General features: G+C 42.2%; 1 protein-coding gene across 2 annotated transcripts in view; it reads left to right on the top strand.

The window, feature by feature from the left end:
* Positions 1-1,941: 1,941 nt before the first annotated feature.
* The window catches only part of cped1 (cadherin-like and PC-esterase domain containing 1), a 279,186-nt gene continuing 265,737 nt past the window's right edge, over positions 1,942-15,390 (top strand). For both annotated transcript variants that reach the window (XM_063057813.1, XM_063057812.1), the window contains exon 1: positions 1,942-2,700. In XM_063057813.1, the coding sequence (XP_062913883.1) occupies positions 2,446-2,700 (255 nt within the window). In that variant the 5' untranslated portion in view covers positions 1,942-2,445. The remainder of the gene's footprint in view (positions 2,701-15,390) is intronic.

Here is a 15,390-nt window from a genome sequence, read left to right as displayed (position 1 = left end):
TTATGGTTCTATTATTATTTATGGTGCAACTGTAATGAAAACCAATTTTCCCTGGGATCAATAAAGTATGACTATGACTACATTAGCTGCAGCCAGAGTACCTGCTCCTTGAGGGGATAGGGGCCTTCCTCACCAGCACATCATTCTGTGCATCAAGCCATGCATAAAGTACATTCAGGCTATCTGGAAGAGAGGCGTCACTGTCGTAGACATGCATGGTAGACTTGTAGTCCATTATAGTCTGAGCACCCATGCGCCTCATGTCTCTGGTGTCACAGAAATGCCTATATATTCTCTCTGAATAATCCTACTTTACCTTCCTGATGTTGCGGGAATGCGCAGTCCTGATGAAGGGTCTCGGCCCAAAATGGCCACTGTTTACTCTTTTCCATAGATGCTGACTGGCCTGCTGAGTTCCTCCAGCATTTTGTGTGTGTGTGTGTGTGTGTGTGTTTGTGTGTTGCTTGGATTTCTAGCATCTGCAGATTCTCTCCTTTAAGCGCAGCTCCTGCAGGCCTAAGAGCTGTTTTATTCCCTGAACTGAAGGCAGCATCCAGATCTCTCAGCAGTGCCTGGGTCTCTGCTGTCAGCCACAGCTTCCGATTCGCCCTCGCAGGGATGTGTTCAATAATCTCAGTGCACATCCCAATATAGCCAGTCACAGATCCCGCATAATGAAAGGTGGGTAGCTCCCTCCCTGAACAAGTGTTTTCAAAACGGTCTCGCAATGTTGAGGTTGCTCCTTCCAGCCAGGTCTTTATCTGGTTTAACTCTTTTCATCAATGCAGGAGTGAATGTGATAGGTAAATGGTCAGAGTCTCCAAGGTGGGGGCCGAGTCAGCCTGGTATGCTAGAGAGCTGTTTGTATAAACCAGGTCTGATGTGTTCTCACCTCCAGTAGCAAAGCCAACATGCTGATAACATTTAGGCAGGGCTGTTTTTAAGTTAGCATGGTTGAATTTGCCAGCAACAATAAAGGGGTGATGTTGCTTGCAGGTCACTGATGGTGTTGCAGAGTTCATGCAGCACTTCCTCAACATTAACACAGGGCATGGGGGGATGTCAACAGTCAGTGGGGGGGGGGGTGTACAATGCCAATGAAACAGAAGGTTCTGTTGAGGATTAAAAACTCTACCAGAGGAAGGGTATCTACAGGAAAATATTGATTGCAAAAATAATGTTTGGTGAACATTTTTTCTTTTGTTGCCAGATGACCAAATATAAATATAAACAGTTAGATATTTTGTATTATCTCCATTACACAACAATGTTGATCACCGTTGACCACTGTGTTGCAAATGCATTATATGAAAACAATGGATTTGGATTTTATTTTTCTAAGATCTTTTAATTATGATTAGCAAAGGAGCACAAACACCGTTGCAACATTTATCGCCTGGATTCAATGTTTGAGTGAGGCAATATTTTAAGGAAATGTGACTTAAGATATGCAACGGCTTTCATTTTAAACATAAATATTGGAAATGTTTCCGCCTACCCTGTGAAAGGATTCTGGCCTCATCCCTGAACTGTTTACTTTTTGTGATTTTAACGGAAACCATAAGTTATGGAAAGTGAGGTCTGATTAAACAAGCGGAAAAGGATGGTCTCAGAATCGAATGAAAAAGACAAAAAAAAGTTATTTATTTTGCTTGATAATTATTTGCATTTTAACAATTCAATTGGTCACTGTTGCTGCACTCAAACTACTTTCACTGAAGTCTGATTAAAGCACAACAGCTCCAACTGGTTTTAATCATTTAATCGGGGATTGCTTCTCGCAATTGATGGCAGCTGCTTTCAGTGTCCACTGCATAGCGCAAATAGAATTACTTTTTAAAACTGAAAGCTGGAGGAAAAGTTAACTTCGGTGATAAGAAACTTTGCCATCGAACGTTTGTTAATAACTGAGCCTCCGTGTCGACGTATATCGAAAACTGAAGGACTACTAACCCCCAGAACTGGGAGAAGTGGGAAGCCGTTATGGCTGATTTAATACATTTTTATCAGCGGCTAGAATATGAAGCTTCTTCCTGTCGTGGGCGTGAATTCAGAAGTTTTCCATTTAGATTCAATTGAAGATTTACTTTGCCCTCCCCTCACTCTTACAGTTCGCTTTACTTAGAGGAGACTTTTAAAGCTGGATTGGAGCTGGAACAGTGACCGCGGTGGTTTCGAGCTATGTTCTACCAGCCAAGTCGCGCGTCGGACGGGATGATGTGGCCGGTCAGAAGCGACCGTTGTATCTCTTGACGGGCAATTGATTGGAAGTGCCCCAGAATTAGGTGGTGGCAAATCCGAAGAGTATCAGACAGATACACGACTGGGTTGCTGTAAGCCCTGGGGACACAAGCTTGACGCGATCGGCGTGTTGCCGTGACTGTAATTTCTTGAGCTGGTGCCAGTTAAATGCAGTGAGGGTGCCTGGCGCCGAGCGCTGTCGACATGTGTGTTCGCCTCGCCCTGGCACACTGTCGCCGGCTGAAATCTTCTCATCCTTTACTATTGGTGGTGGCGATCGCAGTATGCTTGGTTTACCCATCACTCACGGTCTTCCGACTAAGAGCAGGCAGCATCAGTCCCCCTGAGCTGAAGCGTGGCTCCTGGAATAAGTCAACACAAGTCCCAAGAAACGGGCAGAAATCTGACGGGGATCCTAAGTGCATTTCTGGACTCGCTGCACTTCAAAACCTGATCGAGGTGGGAACAATTCTACTTGGTGTATGTAAATAGGTCATTGAATAAAAGCTCAGTTTTATGTTTCCCCCTTTTTTTCGGACTTGGGACTTTACAGAAGTAGTACAAACAAAACGCTGCCATAGATAAACAGTAAAGAACTCGGCGGCATCCTTTAAAGTTAGTAGGATTTCCAGTGGGAAAATGGTAAGTCATTGATAGGTCCGGTTGGGATTTTGTGACTTGTCGCTTCAAGTTCAAATAGCTACCAATAACTAGGGGGTGAAAGATGGATGAGACTTAATTTATAGGGTTGGGAGCTGACAACAGTCGCTTATTGACGGATAAAGTTTTGGCTTATTTTTAGTACTGAATTCGATGAAACGCTTCCAGGAGGCGGATGTTACAGGACCCGGTTCAAGAGTTCAAGTGGGGATAGACAGCTTTTAAAATGTACATCAGTCAGTAATCTGACTTTTAAATTTTGAAAAACGATACGAGGACAGTTCCAGAAGTTTATTTCTGATCATCCCATTTCAACAACGTCTCTTGTGTGGAAGCTACTAAGAAATTTCATTACAGCGCCATGTTAGATCATCATTGGGAACAGGCGCCGAACATTTGTAAATTTTTCAAATTAGTGAGTAAACTATAGTCCAGAAAGTAATCCACTAAATTAGCCTGATTTTGCATGTTCTTGGTATCTTAGCATTTATATTTTTAAAAAGTTGGTGAGAAATTTTAAGCAATCTTGAAGTTTTACAATTCAGGTTCCCCAGTCCTCCGTTATCATTTCCAGCTGTGTTACCAATTATGGTGGTGGGGGTCCTTCATTCAAAGCTTATTAAATTAAACTGCCAATTAAGTTTTTATCCTTATTTCCGCAATTCCACTCTTTAGTTTGGAAACTATACGATAGCCTTGCCATTATTGTCAAATTTATTGTCTTCATTTATCTATCATAAAAGTTGCTTAAAGATGACTTTTCAGTGGCTTAAGCATTCTGTGAAAAGAAACATTTCACCTTAAGTATGTTGAAGAGGCAGTAAAATTAATCCGCTGTCATTACTTTTGGAGGGAGAGACAATGTCAGACAGAGTACCAGTTCTGAACTCTTTCTAATTTGAAGTGCTTCATTATCCCGGACACTTCAGTTTTGAAGGACTTATTCCAAGCAGGTAAGGTAACAACCTTGCCGGTGTTATCTGTGATAGTCTTGTCTCTTGCTGAACTGCTGTTCAGAAACAAAACTTCGCGTGTTATCTCGGTACTTCAGAAGGCATTGAGCAGGAACATAGGAACACATTAATTAGTCTAGTACTGGCAAACAGCCAGTGAGGAAGCGCATCGCATCAAATTCAATTGATCTTTGAGTAGTAGTTATCTTGGATTTCGAATGGGTATCCTGGAATTTGTAATCGTATCTTGGAATGCTGCTGCTCCTCCTCAAGAAGAGGCCATTCAACCCCTCTTTTTTGAGCCACCGATTAATAACTTGCCTACAGATAAGCAAGGTATAGGTTGGGTAAATGCAGGCCTTTTCCACTGAGGTTCGGTGGGGCTATAACCGGAGGTCACGGGTTAAGGGTGAAAGCTGAAAAGTTTAAGGGAGACTTCTTCACTCAGAGGGTGGTGAGAGTGTGGAACGAGCTGTCAGCGCAAGTGGTACATGCAAGCTGGATTTCAACGTTTAAGAGAAGTTTGGATGAGTACATGGAGGGTATGGGTATGGAGGGGATGGCCCCTGTGCAGGTCGATGGGAGTAGGCAACTTAAATACTTTGATATGGGCTAGATAGGGCCGAAGGGTCGCTTCTGTGCTGTACTTTTCTATGAATCGGTTCTTTCCCATTAAGAACGCTTTTCAGTCACCCCCTTTTGAAAATATTAACAAAACGACCACCAAATGGTGATGTAACTGAAAATGTTGGGGGGAAAATTCACCATATTAAATGGCATCCGTGGAAAGAAGCAGTTCCCTTTTGCCACTTATTATTGAATTTGTTGAGGTGACACATTCCAAGCTGTAGCAACTATGTAAGAACATTTCTTTCCTCTTCTTTCAGTAATTATTTAAACCCAATTAATATTTGTGATAATGAGGCCCACTCTTCCCTTGTGCACTTTAAAACTGTGCAGTTGAGGAAGTTATGCCTGGAATTGAGATATAATAACGATCTAGTTTGGCAGCTTGCTGGAATATATCGCAGAGGTTATCAAGTTTAATAACCCAAAGGCTTTTATTTAAAAAAAAAACTATTTGCATTGAGCAGGAACTGTTATGAAAGATGAACATTATAGAATAAATGCAAATCCATTCCAGAAGGAGGCAACAGCAAGAAGCATGTTGGCTTTCTCCAACTCTTACCAATACAGAAGACATCCAGAGAGTCACCATGTCATTAAGTTTATTTGGTTGTATTTCACATGTTTGCATATATAGTAGTTTGTTGCTACTTGTGTTATGGACTGGCTAAACTGTACAGTGATTTGTTTTGAGTGGCTGCCATGTTCTTTTCTGGAAACAAGGAATTTATTTTAAGAAAGAGTGTGATCCCTGTGTGTAATAACATTGATAGAACTGAGCCACACTGAAGTTTTGAAAATCATGTACATTACCAAAGTTACACTATTATTAGTGTCATAAACTTCTCATTTCACTACATTGCCAGATCACAAGTATAAAGAATGCCTTGCTATAAATTGGAAGATTAAATGTTAGCTAATATGCCCTCGCTTGGCATACATTCAAAGGTTTAGATGGGAGATCAGTTTTGCAATCATGTACAAATGGTAACATGTTCTAAAGTGAAATGTGTCAGCGCTGGACAGATGTGGCACATACCACAAACACTATAATGGGATGAACATCACCAAAGCTAACAAACAAAAATAGGCCACATGTGCTAATTAATTATTTGAGGCTAATGCTTGCAAGTTGAAATAATTTTATGTCATGCAATTTTTAAACATTCCCTAACAACAAACCATGGGTCACCGTGATCTAAAGGCTCTCCTCAATCACAAAAGGAGACCCTTTTGATCAGGAGACAGAGGAATTGAAATGAGCAGGGAGAGCTCAAGGAGAAGATCAGGGTGGCTAAAGAGGAAAACAGGAGAGAGCTGGAGAACAAACTTGGGCAGAGTGGCACAGGGGAGGTATGGAGTGGCATGCAGAACATCACTGGCTTCAATCAGCCGAGCTGTAGAGCCTCGGAATGCAGCCGTGAATGGGCTGATGAGTTAAACCAATCCTTCAATGGGTTTGACAATTGCCCTCCTGTTCACTCCCCCCCCCCACCCACCCCAGCACTCCAGTCCAGGTGCTGAGGCACCCAATGCTCCCTCAGCACCAAAGTCTCCCCCCCTCCTTCCTACCCAACCCCCTCCACTTCAACACGTGAATGAACAGCACAGGCTACCTTTGTCTACATCCCCTCCTAGCCCGGCACCTACCATCCACACCTCAACATCCCTACTGCTATTGTCCCGATCTTCATCTCCCCTAGCCCGCGCCTTCCACCAACTCCCCAGTCATCATGGACTCACCTTCACTACAGAGCAGGTGAGAAGGGTTCTGGGGAAACTCAGATGACAGCAAAGCATTGGGACTGGATGGTGTGAACCCCAAGGCCCTGAAGGAGTGTGCTGAGCAGCCGTGTGGAGTTCTCCAGCACGTTTTCAATCTGAGTCTCAGCTTGGAAAGGGTCCGGACTCTGTGGAAAACATCATGTGCGGTCCCAGTACCCAAATAGGGCCAACTGAAAGTCATAAATTACCACAGTCCAGTGGCCCTGGCTTCACACATCATGAAGACCCTGGTTTTGACTTGCATCCAATCCTTGGTCAGATCAGCTCTTGCTCCCCTGCAGTTTGCCTAGCAGTAGCACATTGGAGTTGATGATGCTGTCATCTACCTGCTGAACAGAGCTGACTCCCATTTTGATAAGCAGGGCAGCACGGTGAGGATCATGATTATTGATTTCTCAAGTGCCTTCAATACTATACAGTCCTCATTGCTGGAGGAAAGCTCTGTGCAATGCAGTTGGCATTTCCATTGTGTCCTGGATAATGCACTACCTGACTGGTAGACCTCAGTTCGTGCGGCTTCAGAGCTGTGTGTCGGACATAGCTTTTAGCAGCACTGGGGTCCCACAGGGGACTGCATTGGCTCCTTTCCTGCTTACCCTGTATAACCCAGACTTTAGATATAACACTGAGTCATGTCATCTGCAGAAATTCTCTGATGTCTCAGCAATAGTTGGGTGTATAAAGGGAGGACAGGCAAATGAATACAGGGCCCTGGTGGAGGACTTTGTCAAATGGTGCAAGTTGAATCAGTAAGACAAAGGAGATGGTGATGGACTTTAGGAAGACTAAACCTGCACTGCTCCCTGTTACTATTGATGGTGAGGACATGGATGTTGTGTGGACCTACAAGTACCTGGTGGTTCATCTGGATGACAGACTTGAGTGGAACACCAACACAGAGGCTGTGTACAAGGGCCAGAATCACCTCTACATTAGGAGGAGACTGTGGTCCTTGGGAGTATGCAGGCTTTTCCTTCAGATGTTCTACCAGTCTGTTGTCACCAGTGAAATCTTCTATGTGGTGGTGTGCTGGGGCAATGGCATCAACACGGGTGATGCCAACAGGCTCAATAAACTGATTAGAAAGGCTGGCTCTGTTATAGGAGTCAAACTGGACACACTGGAGCCTGTGGTAGAGCAAAGGACCCTATGGAAAATCCTGGCAATTCTAGACCCTGTTTCTCATCCTCTGCATGCAACCTTGGCTGAACAGAGGAACACTTTTATTAATAGACTAAGACAATTGTGCTGTTCCAAAAAGCACTCTGAGGTCATTCTTACCCTTGGCCATTGGGCTCTATGATGAGTCAACCTATAGCTGGGGGAGTGATGACTCCCTCCTGTTAGACTGTTTGTTCTTTCTTCTCTTCCTATATTTGTGTATCTGTGCACTTGTAGTAATACTACTATCGCTATAATTTCCTTAGGGGTTAATAAATTATCTATCTAAGGGATACTATGTCATTGAAAAGCAGTGAAGAACAGCAATTAGGATGACACAGGACTTGCCAATCTAAGCCATTATTTGAAGGCACAGAATTTAGAATGAATCCATTTTAATGGGCTGAACATTGTGTTTTTAAATTGCTATGAAAATCAAATGTATGGTGAATTGAATACCAAATGAAATTAAATTTCCTTTGCTATTTGTGATGTATATAAATGATCTTGATGAAAATGTACATGAATGGGTTAGTAACTTTGTAGATGAAATTTTAGATTGGTGTTGTGGATAGCATAGAAGACTGGCAAAGAATACAGTGGGATATAGATCAGTTGCAGATGTTGGGGAAGAAAAGATAGATGGTGGTTAACCCAGCCAGATGTGAGGTGTTTCACCTTGCTAGGTCAAATATAAAGAGAGAGTACACTGATAAGGGCAAGACCATTAACAATGTACTGAGCAGAGGATCCAAGTTTATAGCTCTCTGAAAGTGGTTACACAGGTTGATAGGGTGGTTAAGAAGTCGTATGGTACACTTGCTGATATTAATGGAGGCACTGAGTTCAAAAGTGAGGAAGTTATGTTGGAACTTCATAAAACTCTAGTTAGGCTGCATCTGGAGTATTGTATACCACATTAAAGGATGGAAATAAAGGCTTTGGGGACGGTGCAGAAGAGGTTTACCACAATTCTGCCTGGATTAAAAGCCATGTGCTATTACAAGAGGTTGGAAAAAGTTGGGTTGTTTTCTCTGGAGTGGCAGAGGCTGAGGAGAGATCTGATGGAGGTTTATAAGATTGAGAGACATAGACAGAGTAGACAGGCAGCATCTTCCTGAGGTTGAAATGCATTTAAGGTGAGAGGGGGTAAGTTTTTTACACAGTGGTTGCCTGCAATGCGCTGTCTGGGGTGGTGGCAGAGGCATTTGGTGGGCAGATGAATGAGCGAAAAGGAAGAATATGGACATTGTCTGGGCAGAAGGAATTCGTCTGGTTGTCCATTTGGTTTGCTAATTGAATTGGTTTGGCACATGATTGTGGGCCGAAGGGCCTGTTTCTGTGCTAGATCATTCTGTTCCTTTTGCAACTTGACATGGAACACTGCAGCACAGTAAAACAGGCCCTTGGCCCATCTAAACCACATAATGGTATTATTTTCCCTAGTCCCATTTGACCTATACCTGGTCCCATTGCCCTTTGTACCCCTCCCATCAATGAACTTATCCAAGGTTCACTTAACTGTTGAAATCAAACCTGCATCTACCACTTTCACCACCCTCTGAGTGAAGAGATTCCACCTTTTTGTTCCCCTTAAACATTTCACCTTTCACAGTTAACCCATGACTTCAAGATGTGGTCTCACTTAACCTCAGTGGAAAAAGCCTGCTTGTATTTACTCTACCTATACCAGTCATAATTCTGTATACCTCTGTCAGATCTCCTACATTCCAGACAATGAAGTCCCAACCTATTCAAACTTTCCCTATAACTCAGGTCCTCAAGTCCCAGCAACATCCTTGTAAATTTTCTCTGCACTCTTTCAATCTTATTTACAGTACATCATTCCTGTATGTGGGTGACCAGAAATGCACAAAATACTCCAAATTAAACCTCACTAATGTGTTCTACAATTTCAACATAGCACCCCAACTCCTGGAATCAGTAATATGATGTATGAAGCCAATGTGTCAAAAGTTCTCTATGACCCTATCTAACTGTAGTGCAATTTTCAAGGAATTGTAGATCTTTATTCCCAGATCCCTCTATTCTATTGCACTCCTCAGTGCCCTACCATTTACTGTGCAAGTCCTAGCCTAGTTTGTCCTCCCAAAGTGCACCGCCCCACACTGGTCTGCTGTTTTTCAACTCGTGCTATCTAGACCAGTTTGGATCAGGGTTGGGAAGGGGAAGGAAATTAAAGATTGGGAAGGTCAAGTTCTCAATACACGTTGGATGAGAAGCTTCAGAAATTTGTAAAATTGTGTGAGCTATTTAAAATAACCGATCACAGTTCAATCAAGTACAGCAAAGATCACCTCTGAAGCAAACTGTAACTTTGCAGATCCTTTGCTCAGGAGTTTTTAAAAAGCTGCGAAAAGCCAAAAATAACAAATCACATGGGTAATGCCAACAGGTTTAATTCATGACTTGTTAACCGTGACTTACTAGTAACATTCTCACACACTAAAAGGCCCTGTCTAGAGGTTTGCGTACATAATCTACACTGCCCCATCAGTCCTGCACTGAGAGTAACTCCCTGTCAGATGAGTTAATTTTTATACATGATTTCAAAACATGTCTATTTAAACTCTTAGATAAGAGGTTCCCAACCTTTATTATGCAATGGACCCCTCCCTGAACCAAGGTGTCCGTGGGCACCAGATTGGGAACTTTTCTCTTGGATGCTTGCATTTAGGAGGGATATTGGTTCATGTTTAATATTGCAGTTTATTTCATTTCTATCTGTGAAAGTTTGCTACATGCTCACTTTTCCCTGTGTTACAATAGTGACTAATTTCCTTGGCTGTACAATGCTTTGGCACAGGTTAAGTTCAGAAGATGTGCTAGAGAAATGCAGCCTTCCCTCCTCCTTTACTCTGCTGAACATGTTTCTTCATTCACAAACGAGAGAATCCGCAGATGCTGGAAATCGGACCAATGCACACACGATGCTGGAGGAACTCAGCAGGCCAGGCAGCATCTATGAAAAGAGCACAGTCAATGTTTCAGGACAACACCCTTTGGAGTCCTGCCAGAGTGCTTCAGCCCGAAACATTGACTGTGCCCTTATCCTAGATGTTGCCTGGCCTGCTGAGTTCTTTCGATATTTTGGGTATGCTTCTTCATTCCACTTATCATTGCAAGTTTATTCTGCATAGCAGTTATTGCTTTGTTCTGCTGAGCACTTGCAATTGATCAGTAGTGAGTGGTAGAAGTAAAAAAAGCATTTGTTTTTCAGTTATTGTTACCATTATATTGTAGGTAATGCACATTATCATTGTGTATTAAATATAGTATTTTATAACCATCAACTACTTGAGTTAAATATCACTCTAGTGCTCTTTATTTAACCTGTGACAAGAGGAGGAAAGGGTGCTGGAAGTGGAAGTAAATGGGGGAAATGGAGAGCAGAAATGCTTTGATAGTGGAGGTGGTCAGTTTGGGCCTGCTGAAGGTGAAGTTTATCAATACTTGCTCCCGGCAGCCCTCAGCGCTGCTGCCTAACTGCTCCCCTGACCCGAATGACCTGGGTTCAGTCCTGTGCTAGCTGTGTAGAGATGCAGTGTTCTCCCTGTAATTTCATCCAATTTCTGCCATTAGCTCTGATTTCCTCTCACAGGTTGGTTGGTATACTGCATATAAATTGCCCCTGATGTGATGCTGGAAGTCTTGAGCAGGTCACAAAAAACTCAACAGGTCAGGGAGCGTCTGTGGAGTGAAATGGTCAGTCAATGCTGCTTTTGATGGCAGAAGCGCCTGTTTCTGTATGGAACTTTCCAACTTTAACACAATCTTAAATGTATACAGGAACTCTCAAGTATGTATCTACCTAGTTCTGCCTTAATAATCAACTACTCTGCTTTTGCCATCAAATCTACTGTGGGAGGCGAGGGAGGAGATTGTTGAGCCTCTGGTGACAATCTTTGAATCATCAATGGGGATGGGAGAGGTTCTGGAGGATTGGAGGGTTGCAGATGTTGTTCCTTTAGTCAAGAAAGGGAGTAGAGATAGCCCAGGAAATTATAAACCAGTGAGTCTTACTTCAGTGGTTGGTAAGTTGATGGAGAAGATCCTGAGAGGCAGGATTTATGAACATTTGGTGAGGCATAATATGATTAGGAATAGTCAGCATGGCTTTGTCAAGGGCAGGTCGTGCCTTACAAAGCTGATTGAATTTTTTGAGTATGTGACTAAACACATTGAAGGAAGAGCAGTAGATGTAGTGTATATGGATTTCAGCAAGGCATTTGATAAAGTACCCCTTGCAAGGATTACTGAGAAAGTAAGTAGGCATGGGATTCAAGGGGACATTGCTTTGTGGATCCAGAACTGGCTTACCCACAGAAGGCAAAGAGTGGTTGTAGACAGGTCATATTCTGCATGGAGGTCGGAGACTGGTGGTGTGCATCGGGGATCTGTTCTGGGACCCTTACTCTTCGTGATTTTTATAAATGACCTGGTTGAGGAAGTGGAGGGATCGGTTAGTAAATTTGCTGATGACACAAAGGTTGGGGGTGTTGTGGATAGTGTGGAGGGCTATCAGAGGTTACAGCGGACAAAACTGAGCTGAGAAGTGGCAGGTGGATTTCAACTCATGGGTGTGAGGTAGTTCATTTTGGTAGGTCAAATATGATGGCAGAATATAGTATTAATGGTAAGACTCTTGGCAGTGTGGAGGATCAGAGGGATCTTGAGGCCTGAGTCCATAGGACACTCAAAGTAGCTGCGCAGGTTGACTCTGTGATTAAGAAGGCATACGGTGTATTGGCCTTCATTAATTGTGGAATTGAATTTAGGAGCCGAAAGGTAATGTTGCAGTTATATAGGACCCTGGTCAGACCCCATTTGGAGTACTGTGCTCAGTTCTGGTTGCCTCACTACAGGAAGGATGTGGAAGCCATAGGAAGGGTGCAGAGGAGATTTACAAGGATGTTGCCTGGATTGGGGAGCATGCCTTATGAGAATAGGTTGAGTGAACTCAGCCTTTTCTCTTTGGAGTGGACGAGGATGAGAGGTGACCTGATAGAGGTGTACTGCATAAGATGATAGGCATTGATCATGTGGATAGTCAGAGGCTTTTTCCCAGGGCTGAAATGGTTGCCACGAGAGGACACAGGTTTAAGGTGCTGGGGAGCAGGTGCAGAGAAGATGTCAGGGGTAAGTTTTTTACGCAGAGAGTGGTGAGTGCGTGGAATGAGCTGCTGGCAACGGTGGTGGAGGCAGATACAATAGGGTCTTTTAAGAGACTTTTGGATAGGTACATGGAGCTTAGAAAAATAGAGGGCTGTGGGTAAGCCTAGTAATTTCTAAGGTAAGGACATGTTTGGCACAACTTTGTGGGCCGAAGGGCCTGTATTGTGCTGTAGGTTTTCTATATTTCTAAATCAGGTAGAGGGTTCCAAAGACTTGCTATGTGCCATAATCACTTACTGTCTAAATGGTTTATCCTTGTTTTTAAATGGTGTTTTCTCATTCTATATTGGAGAGAGGAATTCTCTACATAGCCATCCTATCAACAGTCCTCAGGGTCTTGTGTATTTCAGGTAGAATGGTGTTTCAGAATATACCTGTATTTCCAAAATTGATATGTTGTTATCTTGTAGGTTTTGTTACAAAATAATTCTGTCATAGCTTTTCAAATCTGGTCCGGTTTTAATCTTGTGCAGTTAATAATTACTTTCACATTCAAAGTAAACTATTGTAGTTTACTGTACCTACAGATGTCGTGTACTGCAGGAAACTACAATAGTTTACTTTGAAGATGTTTCATTTTGATCAGGTTCTGCTTTTGTTAAAATTGAAGTGGCTAAAATGCTAACCTTTAATGGAGAATTCATTTAAAGAGCAGCAGTAAAATGGTAGTCAATATGCTTTCAAGTTAATATATGCAAGTATTTGTATTTCTGGATGCTGGCATGAAATTAAAAAAAACTAAATGTTGCATTTAACATCAGTCACTGTGAAAACAAAGAATTTTTTCCTGAATATATTGATTTTATTTACAAAATCAATTTTATGAAAATGTTCTTTCATATTATGAATTAGAAGGAGCCTATTAGGCTGACCTTTGCGTGCTGTCTCTTGCAATATTCCATTGTTCCCTGTATCCCTGACTCTTCGAGCCACACTGCTCACAACATGTCCTCAGCCCGATTTAACCCCAGCCTAATTACTGGACAATTTACAATGACTAATTAACCTGATACATCTTTGGACTGTGGGAGGAAACCGGAGGACCTGGAGAAAACCTGTATATTCTACAAGGAGGTCATACATACTCCATTGGGGGGTGCCCTGTGCTGTAATGGTGTCGAACTAACAACTACGCTACTGTGGTGCCCAATTAAAATATTCTCCTTTTTTCTCTTTCCCCTCTGTCCCCCCTCTCGAGTACATCAGCAATCTTTTCATCTCTCCCACAGGTCCCCTGCCACCCAACCTTCATGCAGGTTAATGTCCTGGTGGCTGGTTTACTGCGCTATCCTCAGGGTATGGGAGGATATTGATGCACTTGAAGAAAATCGCATGGTCACAGAGAGAATGTGCAAACTCCGCCTAGAATCATCCGCGGTCAGCTCTAACTTCTGCACAACTGTGCCTCCCCAAATTCTGCAATTTGTTACTTCAGAATATTTTAATTCACACATCAGTAATGTACCGTGGCTGTTGGTTTTGAATACATAGTTGAACTAATGATCAGTGGCTGGATTTAAAATGGTTACCAGAAAGCAGTCGCTGTTTATGATACAGCTCTTTCCTTTATAAAACGCACAAACGTCAAACAGGAAGCTGAAAGTTGGGTGAATGATATAAGAACTGTGAAGCCAATATAATGGCTTTCCCATCCCTACTGTGTGAATATCACATTGCTCTCAGGCATCTGCGTTCACTTGTTTCATTTACAGTAGGAATCTTAGTGTAGCAACTTTAAAGTGATTAAATAGTTTGTTTCAATCAAATAAGTTTGCTATTGAGCCCATTCTCAAGAAGAAATGAGATTCCATGACATCAATTGAAACTGCAGTATTGAATATATCTTTGAAAATATATTTTTAGTGAAGCAGTAATTCTAGTTGCACTATTTTTCCCACTTCAGCTTAGAATTATTTCCATGGAATTATGTTAGGCAGGGCCTTGTATTTCTGTAGTTACACTGAAAGTTCTGTTAACTTTTATTTATTGAAATACAGTGCAGAATAGACCCTTCTGGCCCTGCAAGCCGTGCCACCCAGCAATCCGCTGATTTAATCCTTGCCTAATCATGGGACAATATGCAGTGACCAATTAACCTACCAATTAGGTATGTCTTTGGACTGTGGGAGGGAACCCGTGGAGTGCTATTTTTTTGTACCTTCAAAACATTAAACTGATGCAACAGAGACACCAAAGTCCAAAATACGGGTGTAATTTCTAGTTTACTTTTAAGCGAGGTGTGCTTGTAGCATGATGTATGCAAATAACATTTTTATATATAACCCATAATGAATTATTTGAATGAGCAAAATTATTGAAATATTAAATACACAACACTCCTCCCTGCTTAACTATAAACTCCAACTCAATAGAGAATGTACCTCAACTAAAGACTCATTATACTATATTATATAAATACCATATACAGACATCCATAGTGTAATAAATTTTAAATTGTCCCTATCAGGCTTAAAGATTTCGTTGCTGTGTTGCATTTCTTTTGTGGGATAACGTTTTTCTTGACAAGTTGGATCACCCTTTGGCAGGTTGAAAGCTGAGGCTCTGAAACAATCTCAAGTTTTGGAGCCTCCTCCGTGGTGGTTGTAGAAGTTGACTAAACTGCAGGAAGTGGTTGTGACATTTCTGAATACCTTTCTTCTCCTTTTGTTTCTCTGAATCTACTTTGATCCCTTCCTTTTGCTTTTTCACATTCCTTCTCCTTTACACCATTGTCTTTCTCATTCATGTTCTTTCTCACCATCTCTTG

The sequence above is a fragment of the Mobula hypostoma genome, chromosome 9, assembly GCF_963921235.1.
Source record: "Mobula hypostoma chromosome 9, sMobHyp1.1, whole genome shotgun sequence".
In the NCBI taxonomy this organism is placed as follows: domain Eukaryota; kingdom Metazoa; phylum Chordata; class Chondrichthyes; order Myliobatiformes; family Myliobatidae; genus Mobula; species Mobula hypostoma.
Note: the sequence above shows the minus strand (reverse complement) of the source record. Positions and strands in the feature narration are given on the sequence as shown.